Source organism: Canis aureus, chromosome 12 (genome assembly GCF_053574225.1).
Source record: "Canis aureus isolate CA01 chromosome 12, VMU_Caureus_v.1.0, whole genome shotgun sequence".
Classification (NCBI taxonomy): Eukaryota; Metazoa; Chordata; class Mammalia; order Carnivora; family Canidae; genus Canis; species Canis aureus.
In genome coordinates, this window is record NC_135622.1 from 38629210 (window position 1) to 38653311 (window position 24102).

At 40.8% G+C, this 24102-nt stretch overlaps 1 protein-coding gene across 12 annotated transcripts in view; it reads right to left on the reverse strand.

The window, feature by feature from the left end:
- Positions 1-24102, reverse strand: part of LTBP1 (latent transforming growth factor beta binding protein 1) — a 392695-nt gene that overhangs the window by 212364 nt on the left and 156229 nt on the right. For 7 of the 12 annotated variants that reach the window (XM_077843644.1, XM_077843643.1, XM_077843641.1 and 4 more), the window contains exon 5: positions 15695-15862. The exons of 2 other annotated variants lie outside the window; for them this stretch is intronic. In XM_077843644.1, the coding sequence (XP_077699770.1) occupies positions 15695-15862 (168 nt within the window). Of the gene's footprint in view, positions 1-15694; positions 16130-24102 lie in introns of those variants that run through there. 3 more of the 12 variants (XM_077843647.1, XM_077843650.1, XM_077843648.1) reach the window with 3 other exon arrangements.

Sequence of the window (24102 nt, forward strand, 5' to 3'; positions counted from 1 at the left end):
GACAATACAAAAGGGAACACACTACATATACTAGGAAAGAATAGTAAATATTTTCAGAATAAAACATACTAAAGAAAGCCTAATCCTATTTCTATCTTTTTTTTTTCATAACACGGGCTTTATATTAGATCAGATATCATTTTCAGGCTACAAAGGATTTTGCATATCTACTCCCTAATCTCCTCCTTTTGCAGATGAAAAAATTAAGACTTTAAAATGAATATTGTTAAAGTGGCAGGACCAGGACTAGAATTTGGGTCTTGCAAAAGATTTGCAATCAGTATTGGCTATTGATTACACTGTAATTAAGTGCTTAGCCTAATGGAAATCTTCATTTTTAAAATATCACCTACAACAAAGCAATTCAAAACTGGACAAAGAACTTGAATAGATATTTCTCCAAAGAAGATATTCAAATAGGTAATAAGCCCATGAAAAGAGACTCATCATCATTAATAATTAGAAAAATGCAAATCAAAACCACTTCGTATCTATTAGGACGGTTATCCCCAAAGAATGGGGGTAAAGGAGAGTAATAAGCATTAGCAAGGATGCTGTGAAGTTGGAACCTAGCATGCCATTGGTGGGAATGCAAAATGGTACAGCCACTGTGGAAAACTGTATGACAATTCCTCTTAAATTAAACGGAATTACTACATGATCCAGTAATTCCACTTCTCTGTATATTCCCCAAAGAAATGAAAGCAGGGTTCCCAACAAATACTTGTCTACCAATATTCACGGCAGCCTTATTCACAGTAGATGGAAACCTAAATGTCCATCAACAGATGAATAAATAAACAAAAGGTGGCCTATGCATACAATGGAATACTATTCAGTCTTAAAAGGGAAGGAAATTCTGGCACCTGCTGCAACAGGAACGAACCCTGAAAACATCAGGCTAAATGACAGAAGCCAGACACAAAAGGACAAATACTGTATGATTCCACTTATATGAAGTACCACAAATAGGCAAATTCACAGAGAAAGTGGAACGAAGGTTGCCAGGGGCTGTGTGGGGGAAGAGGGGACTGGGAAATTATTGTTCAATGTGTATGGAGTTAGTTTGAAATGACGACAGGTTCTGGAAATGGTTAGTGGTCAGGGCCGTACATCACTGTGAATATACTCAATGCCACTAAAGTATATACTTAGAAATGGTTAAAACGGTAAATTTTGTGTTATGTATATTTTACCAAAACTGAAAACAAAATTGAAAAAAATCAGCCATGTGAATTATGGGCTGAGGGTCTCATGAAAAGCAGCAAGAAAATATTGCCGTACTGTTGGAATTAAGAACAGGCATTTTGTTCAAGGGAAAAAAGCACAAAATGACTGAAAATCCCAAGTTCCCTGGGTAAGATGACCAAAACCTAAGGGAAAGCTGTGTAAGAGGTTATGTGCAGGTGAGGGTGAGGTCTTACTTGCTCTCTAGGGCTGTTTCTGAGGCCAAAAGCAAATGATTTAAAAACATGATATACCTCGTTGTCCAGCGAACCTGGAGTGTTTGGCCACAAAGAAGCTTTTCTTTTTTCAACCAGTTAAATAATATGTCAGACTCTCAATGCTTGGATAGTTTTTTCTTTTAAACTTGGCAAAATGACCCTTCAAAAGGCATGTGTCAAGACATGTGGGTTAGAAATAACAAACCTGTAACCCTCCCAAGGTGCTGTGTTTATTTGAACATGTGATGATGCTATTGCTCAAATAAACACACTCAGCTTTCTCTCCCTTTCCAAGAGCCGTAGCGCAGACACTTTGCAAATGAATGTCCACGGTAGCAATGCTTAGTGTTGAAAAGTGGTTTCTATTATACAATCACTTCTGAGATGTGCAAAAAACGTCTCCCATGCTAAGCATTTTCCCACTGTTATTTCTTCAGTTTCCAAAGAATCCCCATAAAGGCCAATCAAGCCCATGTGAGTCATCCAGAGACACCGCAAATCATCCCAATCTTTGCACCCTCTGAAATCCAACATGATCATCAGGTATAAATTATCAAATGCAAATCTGGCTTCTGGGAGGCTGGGTCCTATCTACTAGTTAATACATGTGCAAGAAGGCCTGAACAAACTAGTTGTCAGTTTGAGCCCCAAGCACCATCACCAAAAAAGTGCACTGTGGGGGAAAATAATGCATTGTGACAAAATACTGAAGGTTTTATCTAGAAAACAATCTTGAGGTTTAAGAGGATGGGTTTCTTAGGAACTTGGACAAAATATCCAAGAAGGTCAGAGATATTGCCCAATAGGGAAAAGTAGCAATCCCTAGAGCAGCACTTCTCAGCTTTGCCACTGTTGATAAGCTGGACCAAATAATTCTTTGTGGTAGGGGCAGTCCTGTGCTTTGTAGGATGTCTAGTGGCATCCCTGACATCTGCCCACTAGATACCAGGAGTAGTCCCCGGTACGGACAACTAATAAATGTCTGACACTGCCAAGTGCCTCTTGGTGGGAAGCGGGGAACAAGACTTCCCCACGTTGAGAACCATTACACAAGCTTGGCTTTCCCCTTCCCATCAGCATTATGGGTGTGAGCCAGAGACTGCAGAGTAACTAACTGAGAGAACAGAGCATGTGCCACCTAGGATGTGCCTGGTAGATGCATGTGGAGAAAAAGGAAGAGGCCAGAGTGAAGAGAAGGAAATACAATGAGATTGTGGTGGCAAAAACAAGAGAGAGTTTTAGCTTTGCTATCCCAGCTAATGAATTCATTTCCCATTAAGTCAACTTCTCTAGTATGCTGTAACTGCTCTCAAATGTCACATTCATTAGTCAAAATCTAGGCACTGTAGGTATCTAGGGAGGCTTGGGTATAAAAAAGTTCAGGACAGAGATTATGTTATCAAAGAGCCAAGATGATGGTTTCGTGAAGGGTTTAGACAACTCAGTATCATTTGAATAAATCTTATCATGAAGACTGTATTCTCAAGTCCTTTCAAAATACTTAATATTAATCACAAGTAAAATTTAATTGGAATAAGGATGGATCTGTGCAAATATATCTCCCATTTCACTTCATCTAGAAAAACAATTCAAATTTATATCCTAGTACCAGGAGGCAAAGTACTGTTTTTGCATCTATTTGTGCAGACTATGGAATGGAACTTATTTTAAGATTTTTATTTTTATTTATTTGCGAGAGAGAGAAAGCACAGTGGGGAGGGGCAGAGGAAGAGAGAGTCTGAAGCAGTACCATGCTGAGCACAGAGCCCGACTCAGGGCTTGATCTCACAACTGTGAGATTAGGGCCTGAGCCGAAACCAAGGGTCAGATGCTTAACTTCTGTTATGGGATTTGAACTACATCTGAAAGCTGACAGAAGTAATAGTCATCTCACTGCCTGGGGTGCTGGCTGCACTGCAGAAACCAGCTTGCTGCCCTAAGGCAGAGAAGGTGACAATTGTCTGGAGAGCCTAACACATATCCCTTGAAATTCAGGGGACAAGGTGAACAAAGAGGCTATCTGACTGCCCCCTGGAAATTCTGAAGGCAAAGAGACCGGCCACAGCAGGCTGAAACAGTAGGGTCAAGAGAGAGGGCAGCCTGCACACCAGCATTTGATGCTATCCTTTGTGATCGTGCCCAAGAGACTATCTGGCAGGTAACCTGAGCTTAATAGAGAAAGAAAATGAGGTAGGAAAGTTGCAAAGGGTTAACATATTTTGATTATATAGCATTTATAAACCACTTCCCAACATAGTGTCAGATTCCTAAGAACCTGATCATTAATTAATGATAATGTATCTTTTCAAAACAATTTTTATGAATTAATAATACCTTAGATCTTTGCTACTGTGTGGGTGATCCATGGCCTGGTGGGATCCCTTTCCCAAGAGCTTGTACGGAATGCTGAATCTCAGGCCCCATCCCAGACCTACTGAATCAGAACCTGCATTTTGTCAAGATTCATAGTGATTCCTGAGCCTGGAAGGGTGACGAGCACTGGCTTAGACCACAGGTTCTCTATCAGAGCCACAGCTAACGATTGCCAACATTGTCCATTTTCAAAACACACCCAGGCATTACGATCCAGGAGGCCAGCAGTGTGGGTTGGGCATCTGTATCTTTTAAGTAATTCATAGGACATTCTGCTGTGGAACCAGGACTGAGAACCACCGATTTAGGGGTTGGAAAAGGCAGGCATCTGAAGTCAGGTTTCAGCCAGAGCTCCTAACTACTATCTTACCTCCCTCACCCCATAAACATTTTTATACAGGTGAATCCACTTCTCCTTCTAGAGGCTTCATTAAGTCACCACCAGCCTCTAACAATTAGCTACCATTTTGTCTCAGGATTGATGAGGAATCCCACTCAAAATGAGTAAACAAGACAAAAATGGCACACCCAATGGAGACACACAAAGCAAGACAGGTTGAAAAGAGACTGGACTCCTCCAACTTGAACCCTGTCCATGGCTGCCTGGGATGCGTCAGTTTGACTCGGCACTGACTTGTCAGGAGGGCTTGTTATTTGTGAATGAAGATGAAAGGAACCATTCAACAGCCACCAGCAAATTGTTAGGTTTTCTTGTCTAGATTTTGTCTTGAGGGAAGAGAGAACAGGACCTGATTTAAATCAGACCCTGATTTAGCTGCTGTTATTGCTGCATACCCAAATATTCAAACTCAGCCACCACTGGAGCAGATCGGATTTCAAAAAACCAGCTAAAAGAGAGCCCCAGCTCTTGAGTCCCACCCTAATTTCTAGGATAGACCATTAGGCAAATTGGACACTATTAGTCCCTCGTGCAGTATGTTTCTAAGAGTTAATTTCCTTAAACGAGATCCCTCAGAATTCTAAAGTTTTCAAGTAACTGCCAGGTAAAAAGAAGAAATACTTCTGGCAGAAAACGGTCTATAATATGATGGAGTTTGACAGAAGGGAAATGATAATTACTGTATGAACAGCACAGTCAGAAGGTCTTTTACCAAATAAGGTTACGATTTCTGCAGCGAAAGTGTTTCAATAAGAGGGTATTTTCAGCCAGAAGAGTTAGCTTCTTTTTCAAAACGGGTATAATACAGAGTAAATTCTGTTTAATGCTAATTCATCTATTTACCAAGTACACAACTTTGGCATGAATGTTATTTTTTTTTTCTTTTCCATACAACATCATGGTTTTCTGGGCACATTACAGGACTCTCAGATGTTTCTAATTACCCTCTGTGTACACCCAATAAAACAGCTGGCTCAAAATGTTATTAATACCACAAGAAGATCCAGAGGACTCATAAATCACCCTTTCTTCAGAAAGGGACAATGAAGTGGCAAAAAGTGACATATTCTAATCCTGCTAAATAAGACTAAAAATGTTCCAGTGTACTTCCTAATTTGCCAGAGAAAGGGCAGTGGTCTGCTTTCCTCACTGTAAAAATCTTAATGTCAAGTTTCCCTTTTACCTCTTCTAAGGAAAATTTGATGAAAATCAGGTTGAGGTTTTACACGAGGAAAGCTTAGAAACTCTTCATAATCCAGAACAAGTTTTTATTGAATCTGATGGGCATCCTAAGTTTGGTCTCAGAGTGAAGAAACCTTTCATTACTGCCGAAGTTTTCTTTTTCCCACCAAATCTTACAAAAGCCAATACTGCAGCCATGCCAGTTTTTTGGTAATTATTGCATGAATCTAAATTCAAGATAATGGTGTCAAGCAGGAAACCATTCTCTATAACTATATTCCAACTAAATAGAAAATCTAGTTGTTGTTTTTTTTTTTTTAAATCAAGTTTCAATAAGTGTATCAATGACAGCATTACATTAAATTGGCAAAGGAAGGGCATCTGGCTCTTCTCATTTTATTTGTGATATAACTTTGGAGAATAAATCTCAAACTTCCTAACTAACTTTATCCTTCCCCATTTGGTAGTTATTTTATTTTCCTGGACTGCGTAACATGAAGATGACTGTGTGGCTGCCCTCAAAAACATTTTCATATCATCTGTGATGTTAGTTCCAGGACGTTTTTCCAACAATACACAAATGCGTTATTCCTCTTCCACTTGGAAGAAATATATATACCTTGATACTAAAAGCCGATATAAATGTTTGACTCTTATACTACAGATGCAAAATTGAGCCCAACTTGTATGCCAATAAATGCTGCAGATATACACCATATCTCATAAATGTGAGTTCAGTATTTATGTTAAGTCCAACTTCCTTAAATTTACTATAACCAAGGAGCCCAGAGGTAAATTACACAACCGACAGCCAAGTGAGGAGCACAAAGCAGGATCAAATGTTACAATCGTACATCACTAGAGATGCCCCCATCTATGCATGATTACTTTTCCTCCTGACCACAGCTTTCAGTTCCAAAATGTGCTACACTATTTAAATGCTTTCACTCTTGCCAGCAGGCTTGGAAACAGGCAAGAGCTTCTTGGGTAAGCAAGTGAACCCCTCAAGGAGGAGCAGATCCAAGGCAGAGGGAACATGGTGCTACTACATTGTCTCCGCCATATGATAACGATACCTAATACTACTTTGTATGTACTCTAATCTGCCCAGAGCTAGCCTAAATGTGAGCAAGTACAGAGCCTTCTGTGCACTAGGATCAAAGGACCACAGTGAAGGAGTAATGGAAACATCCTTCTGTGTCTTTTTTTTTTTTTTTTTAAGAAAGAGGAAGTGGGGAGGGGCAGAAGGAGACAGATAATCTTAAGCAGGCTCCACGCCCAGTGCAGAGGCTGATGTGGGGCTCTGTCTCACGAGCCTGAAATCATGACCTGAACTGAAATCAAGAGTTGGACACTTAGCCAACTGAGCCACCTAGGTGCCCCATGTCTTTTTTGAAGCTAAGGTGCCATTAGGATCAGTAAATGAAGGAACCATGGTCTCTGTAGTATGAAGGGGACATACCCTATCCAAACTCCAGGAGCTCTAAATGCACTGCCCCCATATAACAGGACACAGAAGTTGTGAATTAAGAGAAGGATTGGTCATGTTTGGGATAAAGGCCTTCTTGAAATCGATCTAAGGAACCCATCCATACACACCCTCAGCCTGCTCCTTCTCATAAGCCTCAGAAAGGTACTACAAGAAGGTCGGGTCATTACAGGCTTCATCTTACTACTTCAATCACTAGCCTGGGCTTCCAGATCCACCAATAGTACAACTGAGCTAGATCACCAGCGCCAACTGACAGGGTAATCACTAGAAGGAGAACAGGAAAGAGAAAAAGCAGCACAGACAGAAACATATGAAATAGAGCTTGAAATTGTTCCTAAAGAGACTGTGGGTATTTAGACAGATGTAAGAGTGGGAGTGGGAAGTCCATGTAGCAGGAGCAGCTCAATATATAGGAATCTAACTGCACTTTGCCATGAGTAGAAAGTACACTACAGTCAGTGTTTAAAATGCCAAATCCAAACTCCATACGAGGTACTACAAATGTGTCCTTTTTCATGCATCCTGCAGCCCCTGGCATATGCTCTCCTATCTTGTGTCCCCAAACTCTATATAAAGACGGCTCAGATGGTTATTTTGCTCATGTGATTTCAGTTGCCTGAGGATTCATGATGAAGCTTTATCAGGAAAAATCTCTGTGCCACTATTACGGGCACCTGCATAGACAAACTGCTCTGTCAACCAAGATGCAATAACCATTTCTAAAATAATGCACTATGCTGGCACCAGGGAGACCAACAAAAAGCAGATAGGTCCCTGTCCCCAAGTAGTTTAGAATTTAATGAAATACAGGTATGACAACAAATTAAGGAAAGGAGGCTTTGTCACGTGAGCAGCGCTTGGCTGACTCTTGACAGAGCAGCGGGTGACTGCCCAGGCACACTGGGTGGGGAAATGCACCTGCCAGGCACAGCAGTGCAGAAGGCCTGGCGTGTCTGGGGACCTTTGGAAACCTGAAGAAGCAGAGATTAAGGCTGAGTTAAGGCCAGGGAACCAGGCAGCAGCTTATTCTGGAAGAACCAGCATGCTAAGGAGTCTGGTTTTCCAAAGTTCATCCCATGTGCTCACGCTGAGTGACTAGGAAAGAATACACACTTCGAGACAGTGTGTTACAGACTCCAAGGAATTCTGAAAGATCATTTATTCTAGGTTAGCCAGCACATCCCCGTTAAGGAGTCCCAGCCACCCTCATGATATAGGCCAGGCATGGCTTACAAAGAACAATAGATCACTCATGCCTTTCTCACAGAGCTAGCAAACTGCTGAACTCTTTTACCTACAGTTATTTCGTTTCTTTTCATTCTTTCCCTCTTTCTTTAACTGTCCTGACTATAGACCTCCTTTCTTATACAACCACTCTGATGCCCCTCACCTTCTCATCTTCAAAGATCTTCCTTTTCAACCAAAAGGACCTCATTCACTCCTGATTTTGGTTCTTAGAGTCAATTTATTGCCTCTCCTTTGTCCAACTAACCCCTGAAATCACCTTTCCATGCAGTCTTCCTCCATGATGGACCCTTTCCCTAAATACAGACACTCAAATGCACACACATACACATTTGCCCTCACAACCAGTTTTAATTTCCATTCAAAGCAAGCTCCATACCAAAATCACGGGATCTGTCTTATATAAAATACTGGAGAAAGAGGCAAAACAGCTTCTTTGGTAATTCTTTTCTACATTAAACACTGTATATTTTTCATTATAAATAATCAAGATTCCTTCTGCAATTATTCCAGGAACATTTTTACACCAGGAAAAAGGCTTGCCTCCATCCTCTTTGTATGAGGCTCTTTATTTACAGATGTTATTAACAGGATTCCCTGATAGACTATGTGTGTGTGTATAAATGCACCTATTCACAGATCGATAAAACCTAATCCAAGACAACATATAGGACAAATTTGCCTGAAAGCTCCAAACACCAGCCCTCTGGTGATGAACCACAGTTTAAATAAAACAATAAACACAGTGATAGATTATAAAGTTTATGATGTTCTCTTCCACAGCTCACTATTCTCTCCATTCAGGTCCCTGCTAAAAAGTCCTTTCAACAGACAGCCCTTTGGGTGGATTAAAAATAGCAATCCAGGGGAATCTGGGTGGCTTGGTGGTTGAGCAGCTGCCTTCATTGTGATCCCAGTGGGATCAAGTCCCACGTCCAGCTCCCCACAGCGAGCTCGCTTCTACCTTTGCCTATGTCTCTGCCCCTCTCACTGTGTCTCTCATTACTAAATAAAATCTTTTTTAAAAGGGGCACCTAAAAAAAAGGAGGGGGGGGACGCCTGGGTGGCTCAGCAGTTGAGCATCTGCCTTTGGCTCAGGGCATGATCCCAGAGTTCCGGGATCAAGTCCCACATTGGGCTCCCTGCAGGGGGCCTGCTCCTCCCTCTGCCTGTGTCTCTGCCCCTTTCTCTCTCTCTCTCTCTGTCTCATGAATAAATAAAATCTTTATTAAAAAATCTTTTAAAAATAATAAAAATAAAATATCATTCCATACCTTCCACCAACACTCCCATCTCTATCCCCCTCCCAAGTTTCTATTTCTTCATAGCAGTTATCAATATCTGGCATTATGTCAAATTTTTCATACATGTAATAAATTTTGGTAGTATACATTTGACAGTAGTGTACGCTCACACTACAGCTTAGGTTTTTAAAAATTTTTAATTGTGGTAAAATACATGCAAAATAACATTTACTCTCTTAACTATTTCTAACTGTACAGGTCTTTAGTGTTAGGTACATTCATACTGTTGAGTATTCAATCTCCAGGACTTCTTCATCTTGCAAAACTGAAACTCTCTAGCCATTAAACAGTAGTTCCCTACACCCCATCCCTCTTCCAACAGCCCCTGGTAACCACCACTCTCTCTCCCTCTATGAATCCGACTACCTAGGTAACTCATACATGTAGAATCATATACCATTTGGCACTTTGTCACTGGCTGATTTCACTTAGCATAGTATCATCAAGGTTCACCCACATTATTCAGCCACACTGTATTTTTTCAGTGTTGCAGGGTCAAGAATCTATTTTGTTCAGTGCTGTATTCCAATGTGATACCCATCCTTGGCCCACAACAGGTGCTCGATAAATATGTTAAATACATTCATGTTCCTATACCACCTCCACAACTCAATAAAATAAACAAGAAAATGCCTTACATTATGACATTTATTCAGTATCTGAAAATATTTTGAGAAGGTTAAATATATCTGGAGCAGTTTCTCTGATGAGTTCTTAAGCATTCCAAATTGCCCAACTGAAAAGCCACCACTTTTTTTTAATGTAGTATTTGATTATGTTTAAAAACATAAACCTATATAATGCATCAAGGGGAAAATATATGCCCCAGTGAATCGGAGAGTGATATGTTGGCATTTCATTGGTTTTTGTGTTGGATAAACATCAAGAGATCCATACAAAAACTGGCAGAGGACGAAAGACTCAGCATCTGAACTAAGTTGCTGGAAAAAAAAAAAAATCTAAATGCTTCCTCCTCCTTGAGCAGTTATTGGTTTACTGAGTGCCTCAGTGAGCGGGAACTGTTGTTCTTCCCTCCTCACAAAGAGATCCTATGGAAAGCGTGTAACAAAATGAACTGCTTCTATTCCTCAAGAACACTCAGGACTAAGTTGGTTCTGTGAGGTGTGTGGGGAAGACTCCCAGTGCAAAGCAGCAAGCCCACCTCAAAACCATTAAAAGGGGCTAGAGGTCATCCTCTATCAGGAGCTGCTCAAAAGCTAAATTCTGCTATTACAACACTAGTTTCCTCCCTTTAAAAACTGAGAAAACTGCCCTCTTTTTTCAAAATGATCAATAGTTATGTCCCCTTTTTGGAGACTGTTAGCAAGTTCTGAAAAAGTCCAAATTCCTAAGCTGGGAATTCAAGGTACTCCTCCAGTCTTGCCCCAACCTACCGTCCTGGACTTGTCATGTCTCTGAGCACTACCTCCCAGGCTCTCTACCTTTAAGTGAAACTCTTCCCACTCTGCAGAAACAACCTGAGCCTTCTGGCCCCCCCATGCCTCCTTCTAACAGGTGAAGTCATTCCTCCCCCATCAGCTTTATATCCCTTCTCACTCCTTCCCATCCCCTCTGTGTTTTGAAACCTAACTAATCTTTCAAGTTTCACTGCCCCCATCCATCTACAATCAGGCAACGTGCATTTCCCCAGCTCCCACCATGAGCCAACGGGGATAGCAGCTGGGGTAGCACAGTGAGCTCAACAGAAAAGTCACACACCATCCTCCTTCTCTCAAAGTATTCCTCCCTCAGCTAGACAGGGTATCTCCTTCTCTGAGCTCCTGCGAAAATGTGCTACGTTGCTTTCCATTTATTTACACATACTGCTCATCTCCGCAAAGCACGAGCTCTCAGGAGACAGCTTGACGATATGTCTTGGAAAATCTAGTACAGGGTTAAATACATACTCACTTGGCAACATGGAAAGCAGGAGGTATCTGGACTCTGGGACAGAAAACCCAACTGAAAGTCATCTTTAATCAAACCACCAGGGCCTTGATACTCACACCCACAAAATAGGAGAAGCAAGCATCAAATGAAATAACATATGGGAACATACTTTTTAAATTATCGAATAATTTTTGTAATTATTCAATTGATGCTGATGGTAACTATGTCCCCTGTAACTCCTCAGTGAAAGAAGCATCATATAAACCAAATGTGTTATTTTAGCAATCATGATTGCTTTTCACTGGTTCTACAAATAAGCTATGCTACGGAGAGTATTATTTTATTTCAAATAGTCAAGTTGTGACAACATGAATTCCTGTGTTCTTCTTAATAGGAGAACTTACGACTCTATAAACAACTTTAAAAATACCAGAAGGTCATCTTCGTTATACCCCTATGAATGGAAAGAATCCATTAAAACAACAGTGGTTAACCTGCTGGCCCACCCAACTGGGACTATGTTCCCATTTTTTAAAAAGGCAAAGGTGGGGAGAGCAAAGAGACAAAGCTCAGAATGTCACAAAAAAACTTATTAGAAATCTGCTTTAAAGGAAATGCCATTTAATGTAAATATTCTGTTACATCATATTAATATCATGTTCATAAAAATAAGTTTATTCTAGAATCTCAGAGTACTTCCCTCGGATATCATCGTCATTAAGGCCTCACAGTAAGTGGAAGTTATACTTAAGATGGGCGGCCCGGGTTGCTCAGTGGTTTAGTGCTGCCTTCAGCCCAGGGCATGATCCTGGAGACCTGGGATCAAGTCCCACATCAGGCTCCCTGTGTGGAGCCTGCTTCTCCCTCAGCCTGTGTCTCTGCCTCTCTCTCTCTCTCTCTCATGAATAAATAAATGGAATCTTAAAAAAAAAAAAAAAAAAGATTTCTCCAACTGGGGGTCCCTGCCTGGCTCAGTTGAGGGGTTGATCTTGAGGTTGTAAGTTTGAGCCCCACTGGTTAAGTATGGAGATTACTTAAAAATAAAGTCTTAAAAAAATTTTCCCCAACTGAATATTCAAGAATAGAGACTATATGCTTAATAGTCATGAAAAATACATCTGTCTCTCACATCTGAACAGTCCAGACTCACCATCACCATAAACCAGAAAGACTAATGTAGAAGCAGCATTAAAAAAGGAAGAAACAAATATTACCCCTGTGGCTGCCACAGAACTACCCTCTGTGTATCTATTATTACTTGTTTTTTGTGGTCAGTGACCTGAGTCCATGAGGACCTAAAGCCGGAATATTTCCAATGGCCATGATGAAGCCAGGACGCCAACCCAGAGCAGGTGTTGTCTCAGCCGCCTATGTTCTATCAGATCACTCATCCTTCCCACAAAACCCAGCTCCATGAGGTCCTTCACCTGTGTCCCTCCTACACATTGTGGTCAGACCCCAGGAAATTAAATAAACAGATGACTTAAGGAGATCTAAGTTTTGGTCCTAGCTAACAGACTTGCTGTGTAACTAAGTCAAGTTCACTTATACCACCCACCTAAGTTTCCTTATCAAAAAAATGTTAACAATACTATGTGTCTCGCTTCCTCAAAAAAAAAAAAAAAAAAAAACTATAAATCACCCTGGAAATGTTCAAAATTATTTCTGTATTCTGATTCTCAAAATAGATTATTTAATTAAGCTGCCTTGACCTTGAAGTCCATATGGTTTTCCCCGTATTATGTTGACTCCTTGGAGCAGGGGTCAGCAAACTATGCCCACCCAAGATTTTGTAATGCAGTCACACCCATTCTTATACATATTGTCTATGGTTGCGTGCAAGGGCACTTAGAGTTGAGTAGTTGCACGCCGCACAGTTTATGTTGCAAAGTCTCAAGTATTTACCATCTGACCCTTTACAGAAGTTAGCCAGCCTCCACACCTTACATACCAGAGGCCAAAGAGAGCAACAAGTTACAACGAATTTTGAATTTTTCCCAAGCTATTGTATTTTCCATACGTATATCTTATTTGTCAAAAGATTTAATATATTGTAATATTAATATATTGTTAATATATTGTAATATTGTAATATATTGTATAGAGAGAAAACCCACTAAGTTAGAAAGCCACTTTTTTGTAAGTAATAAAACTATATTAAACCATCTAAGCCCACAAAGATACAGGGCTGAAAAATGAATTTCTAAAATTTTCTGTACTTCTGACTAATCATCTCTGAGTTCTAGAAAATAACCATTCTTCAATTTAAAAAAAATGTAAAACTTCTCTTTGAAACTTTCCAATATTTGAATTAAAATAAAGGGAAGAGGAAAATAGCTCTGGATATAAATGAAATACTTCCCAGGATTTCCAGGGTGAAACTTTATTACCATGCCCTCTCTGTCTCTCTCTTTTCAAGTAGTATGCCAATCCTTTTGTGGCACAGTAGAGTTCTGGTTTTGAAATTTTTTTGTGTGTAAATAAGTTTGCTCCGTTTCATACTGTGAATAGGCTACGTGTATCCTGTTCCTAAACATCTGCTTAAATGCCAGACAGGAAAGTGTGCAGCATGTTTTAACAAGTAGACTTCCTCTGTTTCTCAAAGCCTTCAAATATTTAGTTTCAAAATGAATACACTGTAAGCCAAAAAATTACCACCCATCCGATTACTTTGTCATTCCTACTGTAAAGATTTATGAAAAATGCGAGGAGGAGGAGGAGCAGACGCTGTCGATGATGTTGGAGCTGGGAAAGTAATGAGAGTAACGAAGGCAATCAAGAAAAGTAAAAGTGGGAAAAAGCCATTAAAGCCCATAACGACCTACTGGGAAATACCTTTTCTTTTCCCCTCATTGTCTGTAACCCTCCAAAAAAAATTATTACTTGTTACCCATAAAAAGTCCTAAGATTTTAAAAACACACTGAATTTCAGAGGTCGCTAAACATAAGCCATTTATTTTGTGGATGAGACAAAACTGAGGTCCAGAAACACTAATTGTCACACCCTGTGGATTAGGGAGTTAGTGGCAGGACCAGGACCAGAATCTAGTTTCCTGATCCTCAGTTCAACACACTTCCCATTAGACTCGGTTCTCTGCCCTGCAAACCATAATGTGCCCCTTGGCACCTACCAGCTAAATTCTTTTTAAAATATGCCCAAACACCCCTATCAGAGCCCGGACATTCACAATACTCTTTTAAATAGTATCTGTGGGCACATGTTTTTTCCAAGCACAGACTATCTATCTAGAACACTGCTTTGACCTCATAAGACTAGGAGTCACAATAAAGCAGGAGAATAATCAAAGAGCTAATAAGGACTTCAGGCTGTCCCCTTGTATTTTGTCTTGATGATAATCAGTTTGAAAGAAACACCCTCTCTCCTACCCCCCAGACACACACACTCAAGACTAAACAGCAATATTCCATAAAAAGACCAGATCTAGCCAGTGTTATTATCTGTCTGACATTTGGGTTATTCTTGTGAGTAACTCATAAAGCAATGTGGGTGTCTGTGATTATTTGAGTACACATGGCAAACCATAATTGGTCAAAAAATAATAAAAGACATTTTTCCGTGACAAAAATACTGTATTGCATGACAACATGGCTGTGTGACAGCATTCAGTGGACCGCAATACTTTCTCCCTTTACAAAAAAGTAAAAACACCACAAAAATTTTAAAAGTGAAAAGCTTTCTTTTCAATAACCCCCATAGTTCGTATTTAAATTAGTTATAAAAGATTAAAAGGTTTTGAGTGCTGACAGCATGCCACTAGCATTTTTCCCCTAAATCCATGTCATATATCAATTTATAATCCAACCTTTTGATACAGAGCCGAAATGTGGCAAAAGATGCAAGTCCGTACTCCTCTATACAGCCGAAATTCAGTTTTTGACAATTTTTAGAATTTTTCTAGAACGTGGCTCTTCATAAAGGAGAAATTCTAACTTAATCACCACTATCCAAATTTTGCAACAGGAGTCAGATCCAATGCAAATTCTCCCTGCTACTGAGCAGACAAAAATCTCAAGCTGATCCATGCAAGTCGTGCACGAGGGTCTTCCTCTGACACCTATTCCCTTCTGTCCTCTTGATATCTCCTATCACCACAGGCTGCGTAAAGGATAAGCCATGAGGGGCAATATCCTGCTTGCCATTTCTCTGAGAAGCCAAAAAAGCAGAGTAAAAAAGTATTCGGCAAGCTATTTAAAAGATCTCACGAAAGCAGCAGAATATTCGCACTGAGAGACAGAAGCCCATTCAAGCAGGGAGCCGGGTGAGTGGAGGAGTAGGTCTAAACGCTCCGATCTCATAAAACTCTATTCGGGAAGGACAGTTAGGGACCGTGGAGGAACTCACCCACTCGGAAGTTCGTGGCCGTCAGGGTGTCGGCAGCATGACCATTCTCACTAATGAGAGTGGTGGTGTTCCCCTTCTCACAGCTGTTCTGACAGCTGCCCTTGGTGCAGGTCACTTTACAGATGCTCGGAGTAAAGACCACCTTGATGCGGCCAGTGTGGTTACTCACTAGGAGCGGAGGCAGGGAGAAAAAGAACAACAAACACATCAGCTTAGTATCCATGAACGTGCCTTGGAAGGTTTTTGTTTTTTTTTTTCTCTCTTAAAAAGAAGGGGGGAAAAAGGAAAGGAAAGGAGAGGGGGAACGAGAGAGAGCCCACAACCCGACAGGTTTAAGGGAAGAGGGAAGCCTTTAGTGCTCGCTGCTCTGTATCCAGTGGTGTCTCTGAAACAGGAGTAGGAAGCTTAGCAAACAGAACTCTGGGATGCACTCCAAAACCACATTTGAAGTCGAGTCACTGGAGTGGGATTACTAACCACAATGCTGCACTTTATTCACGGGCAGACGAAGAGCAATACGGAGGGCACGACATGAAAGAGCCAACCCTGACAGGCAGATGGAATGCAAAGAGGTTGGCCATGCACCTCGTGGTGAATAAACGCTTGTGTCCTCAACTTGCATACTTTCCCTGTTTCTCCGCTTATTAAGTCACTATTTGCAGTCCGACCCCTGGAAATGTTTTAGGCATGCGGCATGTCTGAAAACATCTGTCTCAAATCTCCTGGCACTCTCAGCTGAAGTGATCAAATCCTGTGACGCAGCTGTGGGAGCCCATTTCTTTTCACAACTCTGGGGCATTATTTCTCCATATTAATTTATGCAACCTGTATTTTGTTTTACTGTCAACAGGGTCCATCTAAAAAAAGGGAGGGCAGGTCACGAGGCTAAAGGGTTGCCCCTGTCAAACTGCCATCCTGGAGCCCTCGGCTGTTGCTATTCACAGGCCACCTCAGGCAGGTATTTCCTGCATTCACATGACCCTCCCCTTAAAACCAGATGCTATAACCAGACTGCACAGCAGAGGCAGCAGAGACTCACAAAATGGGCACTGATCTCAAAGTCAGATTCTGGTTTATAATCCTGGCTCAACCATGGTGTGACTCTGGACAGGTCATCTCACCATTTCTCCGAAACATGAGAGAATTGCAACTGATGTTTTCTAGCTAGATATGACTTCCAGTATCTCTTATCAGGGGTCAGCAAACTGTGGCCTGGGGATCAAATCTGAACCACTCCCTGTTTTTGTAAATAAAGTTTTATTGGAACACAGCCACACTTCCTCCTTTACATATTATCTATGGCTGCTTTTGTGCTGCAATAGTAGAGTTGCACAGAGGGTGTATGAGCTCACCCAGAACTGCCATTCATGGCCAAGTCTCAATATAGATTCTATGGCAGAGCACAAGACAGAAACTCTAGTCTGACTTCTATGTCTGTGATATGCTCCTACTCCTCCATCCAGGCCCTTCCTCTTTCCAGCATCCAAGGCAGAAAGCAAAGTGGTAGCAGCAGCTGGACCCAAACAGTTCATCTCTGAGACTAAGGACAGTAGGAAGTAGTACCCTTCCTATCACCACTGTGTTACTTTAGTGGCCAAAGAGACTAGCACTAGGCCAGGCTTTCTGTGGCTATCCCCTGCCTACCAGAAGCAACTCTGCCTTGGTCTGACCAAGATTATATTTTCAGGAAGTCATCCAAGAGGCCTCTATAGGCCCTCAACAAAATAAACTGTGGTCAAATCTGAGCTTTGGCGAAACAAAAAAACCTTAACAAAAAAACAAACAAACAAACAAAAAAAACACCATACACACACACACATTAGAATTTCAAAGATAGAATGGGACCTCAAAGGTCCTCTGACACAACCTGTATTTAAACATCTCTAGTGATAGGGAGCTCATTATCCACTAGGATAGCACATTCTAGTTATAAGCTGTTCCTAGCAACTGTTCTTCCTTTTTGAGCTCAAGTGTGTCAGTTGCACCCCTTAATCCCCACCCTGGTCCCTCCCCATGGTCTCACAATCTAATAATGCTTCTTCCACAAGACAGTCTTCAACTACTCAAAATTAACTACACCAAGTAAGCAAAGAATGCACAAGTTAGCAGGAACCTGAAGAGATCAGCTTGGGTTGGCCCTCTCACTTAACATGGAGTCTTCCAGAAAAAAAATAGCCTCAGTTCTTTTCAAATGTTTTTTCAAGAATATTACCCATTCTCATTCAGTGGTTCTAAGACAAGAGAAAGCACACATAGTGTGAAGTGGGGAGATATCCTAGGAGCTGACCAGATCTTCCAGCACCTTGCAAAATGGCATCCAGAAACTTTTTCTATAATGGGCCAAATAATGAATATTTTAAGGCTACAGGCCTAATGGACTCTTTGGGCAACTATTTAACTCCGCTGTGATAACAGAAAAGCAGACTGTCAAAAACAGTATGTCAATGAATGGTTGTGGCTATATTCCAATAAAACTTTATTTAAAGAAACAGTTGGCAACCACTGCTTTGAATGCTTACACGACATTTAAAATGTTTGGGTGCACCCAGAAATTTAAAAAACTACAATAGAATGTTGATTCCAGAGTCAGGCGAAATTCATATAGCTCGGCTTTTTTTTTGTTTTGTTTTGTTTTGTTTTTACAGTAGCATACATACACCCACACAAACAAACCAGCTCACACTCTAAATTGTCAGACCATGCTTACAAATATCTTGAGAATACTTTGTGTATCTAAGTGTGTGAAGCCATTTAAAAAAGAGAGAGAGACAATATCGTGCCACTTCAAAAGAATATAAACTTCTATTTTTTCTGGCTCTTGGTACAATAATGAAATTAGAAATGGTGTGCCAACTATTTTGTCTTCTCTGGCATTAACTCGTGGCACCAGCAGCTGCCATGCAGATGCTCATACCGTCACCTAAATTATGCTCACTTAGGCGAAGAGAGACATCCAAAGAAAGCAAGCACTTAATCATTATTCCCATTTCACCTCTCAGCTACAGTAGTCACTTTATAGGCACTTGAGATTCTCCGGGCCTATTGTTTTTAAAACTTATTCTATTTCTTTGCCAAAAAAATTTTTTTGGCCTGGAATCATTTGGATTTTCAAAAGGCAGAGACAGTTTCATATGACTTAATTCTGATTTTTACAATGCTCACATCTTCTTGGAAGAAGACACATTTTATTTCATATTTCCCTTTGTGTTTTACTAACATCTGCTATAAAGTAGTCTAATTCTAAAGCAGACACAAAATCCTAGCAGGTCCTCTTGTCTTCACAAAGAATTGATTTCTTCATTACACTAGCTCTTGTCTTCTACAACAATCTCAAAATCAGTACTGAAAAGCTCACAGCTTCTTTTGACGCTAGATGGTCATTTGTAGCTCTAATAGGATCTCCATAAATATTAAATGGATTAGAAAATACACTCTTCCATCCCCTTGTAAAATCAATTCTATGCATTCTATATATCATTTCTAGGGTATTATGTACAGTTTAAGTTTCAAAGTACCCACGAGTAAGGTAAACTGCTCTGAGTTTCAAATTCCTCACATGTGACAAGCTCAAGACAATACCACTTATCTGTTAAGAGTTTGTGGGAATTTAGCGACAGTGGCAGTAAACTTTCCTCCAGAGACCCCTTTGCAAGAGCACCTTCCTCAAATGCTTTGAGTAAACATATACTCAAGAACCCCACATGCTTGCATCTAGGAAGTACCTAGTAAATATAGAATACATGAAGTGACCCCAGGGAAGACTGTCAAACCCCATGGAGATCACAGATTCCACTGTGGTCTAATAAGGCCTTGCTTCACCGGCAAGGAGACTAAAGCCCATGATGAAATCAGTAGTCTAAGACTGTCCCTGGAGCACTAACACTGATTAAGAATTACAAATTTGGGAAGCAAAAGTCAGGCCAATCGGGAGTTAATAGGGAAAACTGCTTGGCACGGCTTTCATGCTTGGTCCCTCTGGTGAAAAAAATGTCATTTTTAGATCCCCATAGTCAAATCAGTCCCCAAAATCCTAAGCAAGCACTTTCAAACCTTGCATTTTGAGGTGTTGGCCAGGACCACAGATTGCCTGGAGCCATGCAGCACCTCCATTGGGCCTCCTAGTCAGCCAGTCAGTCAAGACACTCAAGAGTCAACATCCTGTCTGCAGGTTGTGCCAGACCCCATGCAGATTTCAACCTCCAGGAAGAGGTACTGGTACGTGGTTTAGAACAAACCACAGACATTCAGAGTGTATGGTGAATGGGATGGAAGGGAAGACAATATCTTCCCAGTATGAAAAGCTTTCACTTCTGCTTCCAAATCATTAACAGAGAAAAACTCAAAAATTTGAAAATTGTCACCGACCAATGGACTTCAGTCTAGAAAAGAGCCCAGCTGCCACCTTTCAATCACTAGCCTATGATGGAACCGAAAGCAAAGGCAGCCAAAGAAATGAACAGAACAAGTTCAAGACTCACATCAGATGTCATGCATAAATACAGCCTCCCCTCATGCTGTGACAGCACATGACCATTCATCCCATTTTAAAAACAGGGACCAAGTAGCATAGGCTCTGGGAAGGAGAAGCACCTTCTCTGTGTTTAAAAGACATTGCCCTGCATTAACTGAGGCTCTTGAAAGAGACTTTGGAGGTGATTCAATACACAGGACACATGTGAGAGACGGAGCAAAGGGCTTGTTCTCCTGCTGCAGTCCATGGCTGCCCGAAGGCCAAGAATTCTTTGAAGGACAAATCATAAAAGTATTAAATAATGCTAAGAATAACAGGGCTTCATTGTTCTGCTCTCCAGGCTTGCTTAACTCCTCACAGACTACTAAAATAATTCCTGGAGAAAACTCTGTGTTCCTCGAGAAAGGTGCAATGCAAACAAACTTGTATCACCATCTGTGACTTCATCAGGTGGCTCTAGTCCTGGAACATCCGCCAAGAGGGAAACATCCTCCAAGAGGGAAACTCAGAGGAGATTTCTAGGTATGATTGAGCACCTCCTCAGATAAGAATCTAGGAGTTACATTCCAGTAGCATCTCTTGAGGTTTTTGCCAGGTACATGTAACTAGGTGAAGAAGCAGAGGAAGAACTGGTTGCTACCCAGATGATACACATTTAAAGGAAAGTCCATGTGAGTTTCCTCTCCTGTTCAACCCTCCATTAATATCCACTCAAGGAAATTATATCAGTTACTTTTCTCTCTCACACATCTATACAAGATTTCCTCTCCTTTTTTATACATTAAAGGAAATAAATTCTTCTTCTTTGCCTTTCTATATGTCCGTTAAATCACTTAATGTAAGAGTAAATTTCTGGATATATTCTGAGCTCCTTACAGAATTGCCTACTGCTCATCAAAAAGCAGGCATCAAATGTATACCATGCTTGAAAATGTGACCACAGTCCCTAAAATATCCACCTGGGCAGAAACACAGCAGCAACCTAGTCACGTACTCTCTTATATGACCTCACTCCCTGAATCACTGAGAAAATAAAAGCTATAAAGACCCAGGCCTACCAACTTACCTGTATCTGTAGCTGTCCTGCCTTCCCCTTGATGAAAGAAGAGGTTCTAGCTAAAGCCAGCTCCCCTTCACCTAACCCCTTGCTAAACCAGTGGATCCCTTCCTCTTTTACAGACTCAAAGACTTGCTTTCTTCCCATCTGCTCGCATGCAAACACGTTGTGCTCTTGCCCAAAATATCAAGAATATTGTCTCCATGCCTCTCTACTGCAGGTAATGCTCTATTTCTCTGCTCTCCTTACAGCAAAACTTCTCCAAAGAGCTGCTCTACTGGCTATCTCCACTGCCGCCCCAACCTTTCTCTTTTGAACTTTGCTGCAGTTAAGCTGTTGCTGTCCATACTTCACCAAAATTGCCCTTGTCAAGGCCATTGGGGTCTCCTCATTGCCAAATTCACTGGTAAACCTTCTGGGTCTTTCTTCCTTGAACATTCAGCCTGACACACAAGGACATTCTGCTTCGTAACACACTTTCTCCACTGGCCTTCTGAGTTATTCTAACTCCTTCATGGGTCTACCTTGCTGTCCACTGCTCCTCATGACCCTATCCAGGGAAGGGCCCCAGAGCTCAGCCTCTGTAGCCTTCTCTTTTCCCTACTGACTTCCTAGATGATATCATCCTGTTCTAGCTCATGGATTTAAAGATGACCTATAAACTTACATATAGAAAATGTTTAATTCTAGGCTGGACTGCCTCTACCTTGTATGTGTGTGCACCCAACCAACCAATGATCTTTCTATACTATTTGATTATCATCATGAGAATATAATCTCCATGACAACAGGAATGTATCTGGTCACTATTATACGCCCAACATGTTTCTCATAGTAAGTGCTCCAGAACAGTAACTGAATGAACAAACTTCACTGAAAGAAACTAAATAAGTAACATTTATCTATGAGTTAATTGCCAGTAGTGTTAAAATAGTAAAGAATAATCCTATTAAACCTTTAGCCTCAAAACATACCTGCTATATGCTGTATGTTTTGCTGTATGTCAAAGAGTAATGTTTTAGCCATAAAAGTTTCAGATCAAGCAAAAACACAATTGTTATTCAGGAAACCCTGCAATCATTACAAAACACATTCTTCCCAAAATCATTAAAACATTACCCCAAAATGGCCAATGACAAAAAAAAACTGAAATTTTTCAATTAAACATGCCAATGAGAGAATAACTGAATAAACAGGAAACGGAAATTTCTCAAACACTTTTTCAAAAGAAAAACAATTATCTGCTCCCAGTTTCACAACAACTAATGCACAAATCAAACTGACGCATGATAGAAACTTCCTTTAATTTTGTAAATAAGAGTTATAATTATGTATAAGGAGCTTTTAAACCTATTTTTTGTTGTTGTTTACTAAGTATCCACACCCTTTGTCAGGCAAAGAACTAGGAAATCAAAAACATTATTATTGAGATTCTACAAGCCTGATATGAATTGCCACTGGGCCATAAAACCCACCCTATATACCAACCATGTTTGAGGGGCACATGGTTTGAGGGGCTCAGTGGGTTAAGTGCCAGACTCCTGGTTTCACCTCAGGTCATAATCTTAGTCAGGACTCAGTGCCAAGTCAGCTTAAGAGTCTTCCTCTCTTTCCCTGTCTTTCCTTCCCCCTGCTAATGTGCCTTCTCTCTCTCTCTGTCTCAAATAAATAAATAAATAAATACATAAATACATACAATTTTATGAAATACATGTTGGTTCCCAGCTCAGGGAGACTGGTCAAGAGACTAGTCAGAGATCCACAACAAAGATGGTAGATTTCATCCCAAAATTCCACATATTTCAGGAATCTGGTCTAATTTCCTATTTCATTCAGTCTTTGTTTTACCTTGACTCCAGACATAAAATCTCAGACTGTCACCTAGAATCACATTTTCTCGGCCTTCAATCTTGCCTTACCAACCAGACACCCACTGCACCAGGAGGACTCTAAGCAACACACCTTGAGACCATGGGATTGGTTTTCATCTTTCCTTTTTCTCCTCAGGATTTCTACTCTTTTAACACCAACCATAAGTTCCCTTCTCTAAAAATATTTTTTAAAAGATCCTATTTTTATCTCTGGAACAAAATCAAGTATGTTTAAAGGTGTAATATATTTTACAGTCAAAAGACTAACTTTTACCCAACAAATTGCTCACCCAGCAGGATCGGATCCAGTGTTTGGGGAAAAAAATAAAGTCATACTAAAAGTGGAAAACTAACACAACAAACCAATGCTTTTTGACATTTTCATATTCTGATCTTTTTTTTGTAAAATAATTTCTTTAACATTCCCCAAGGGGACTCAACTGTTCAGGCAGGCATATATCAGCTATCAGATAAGGAATACCCAGCAAAGTTCAGGGCAGGCTCTGGACTGCAGTCCAGGAAAAGAGATGACCACACTCTGAGGAACCTCAGTCATGGCATCCTGCAACTGCAGTAGGCTATTTCACAGTGGTTCCTTTGACAAGACTTTAAAAATTCTCCTGTCTAGAACATATCTGGAAATCTCTGCTCCTAATCTTGAATACCAGGAAATCTACTATTGCCAATCTATCCAGAAAGGATGGTGGCATCTGAAATGCTGTGGCACATTCCCAGGGCTCAGTCAGCTAAGCATTCCAGGTGGCTCAGTCAGTTAAGCATTCAACTCTTGGTTTTGACTCAGGTCACGATCTCATGCGTCAAGAGATCAAGCCCCAGGTTGGGCTCCCCACTCAGTGAGGAGTCTGCTTGGAGATTTTCTCCCTCCACCCCTCCCCACACTCATGCTCTTACACTCTCTCTCTCTCAAATAAATAAATAAATCTTTAAAAAGAGAGAGAGAGGGACGCCTGGGTGGCTCAGCAGTTCAGTGTCTACCTTTGGCTCAAGG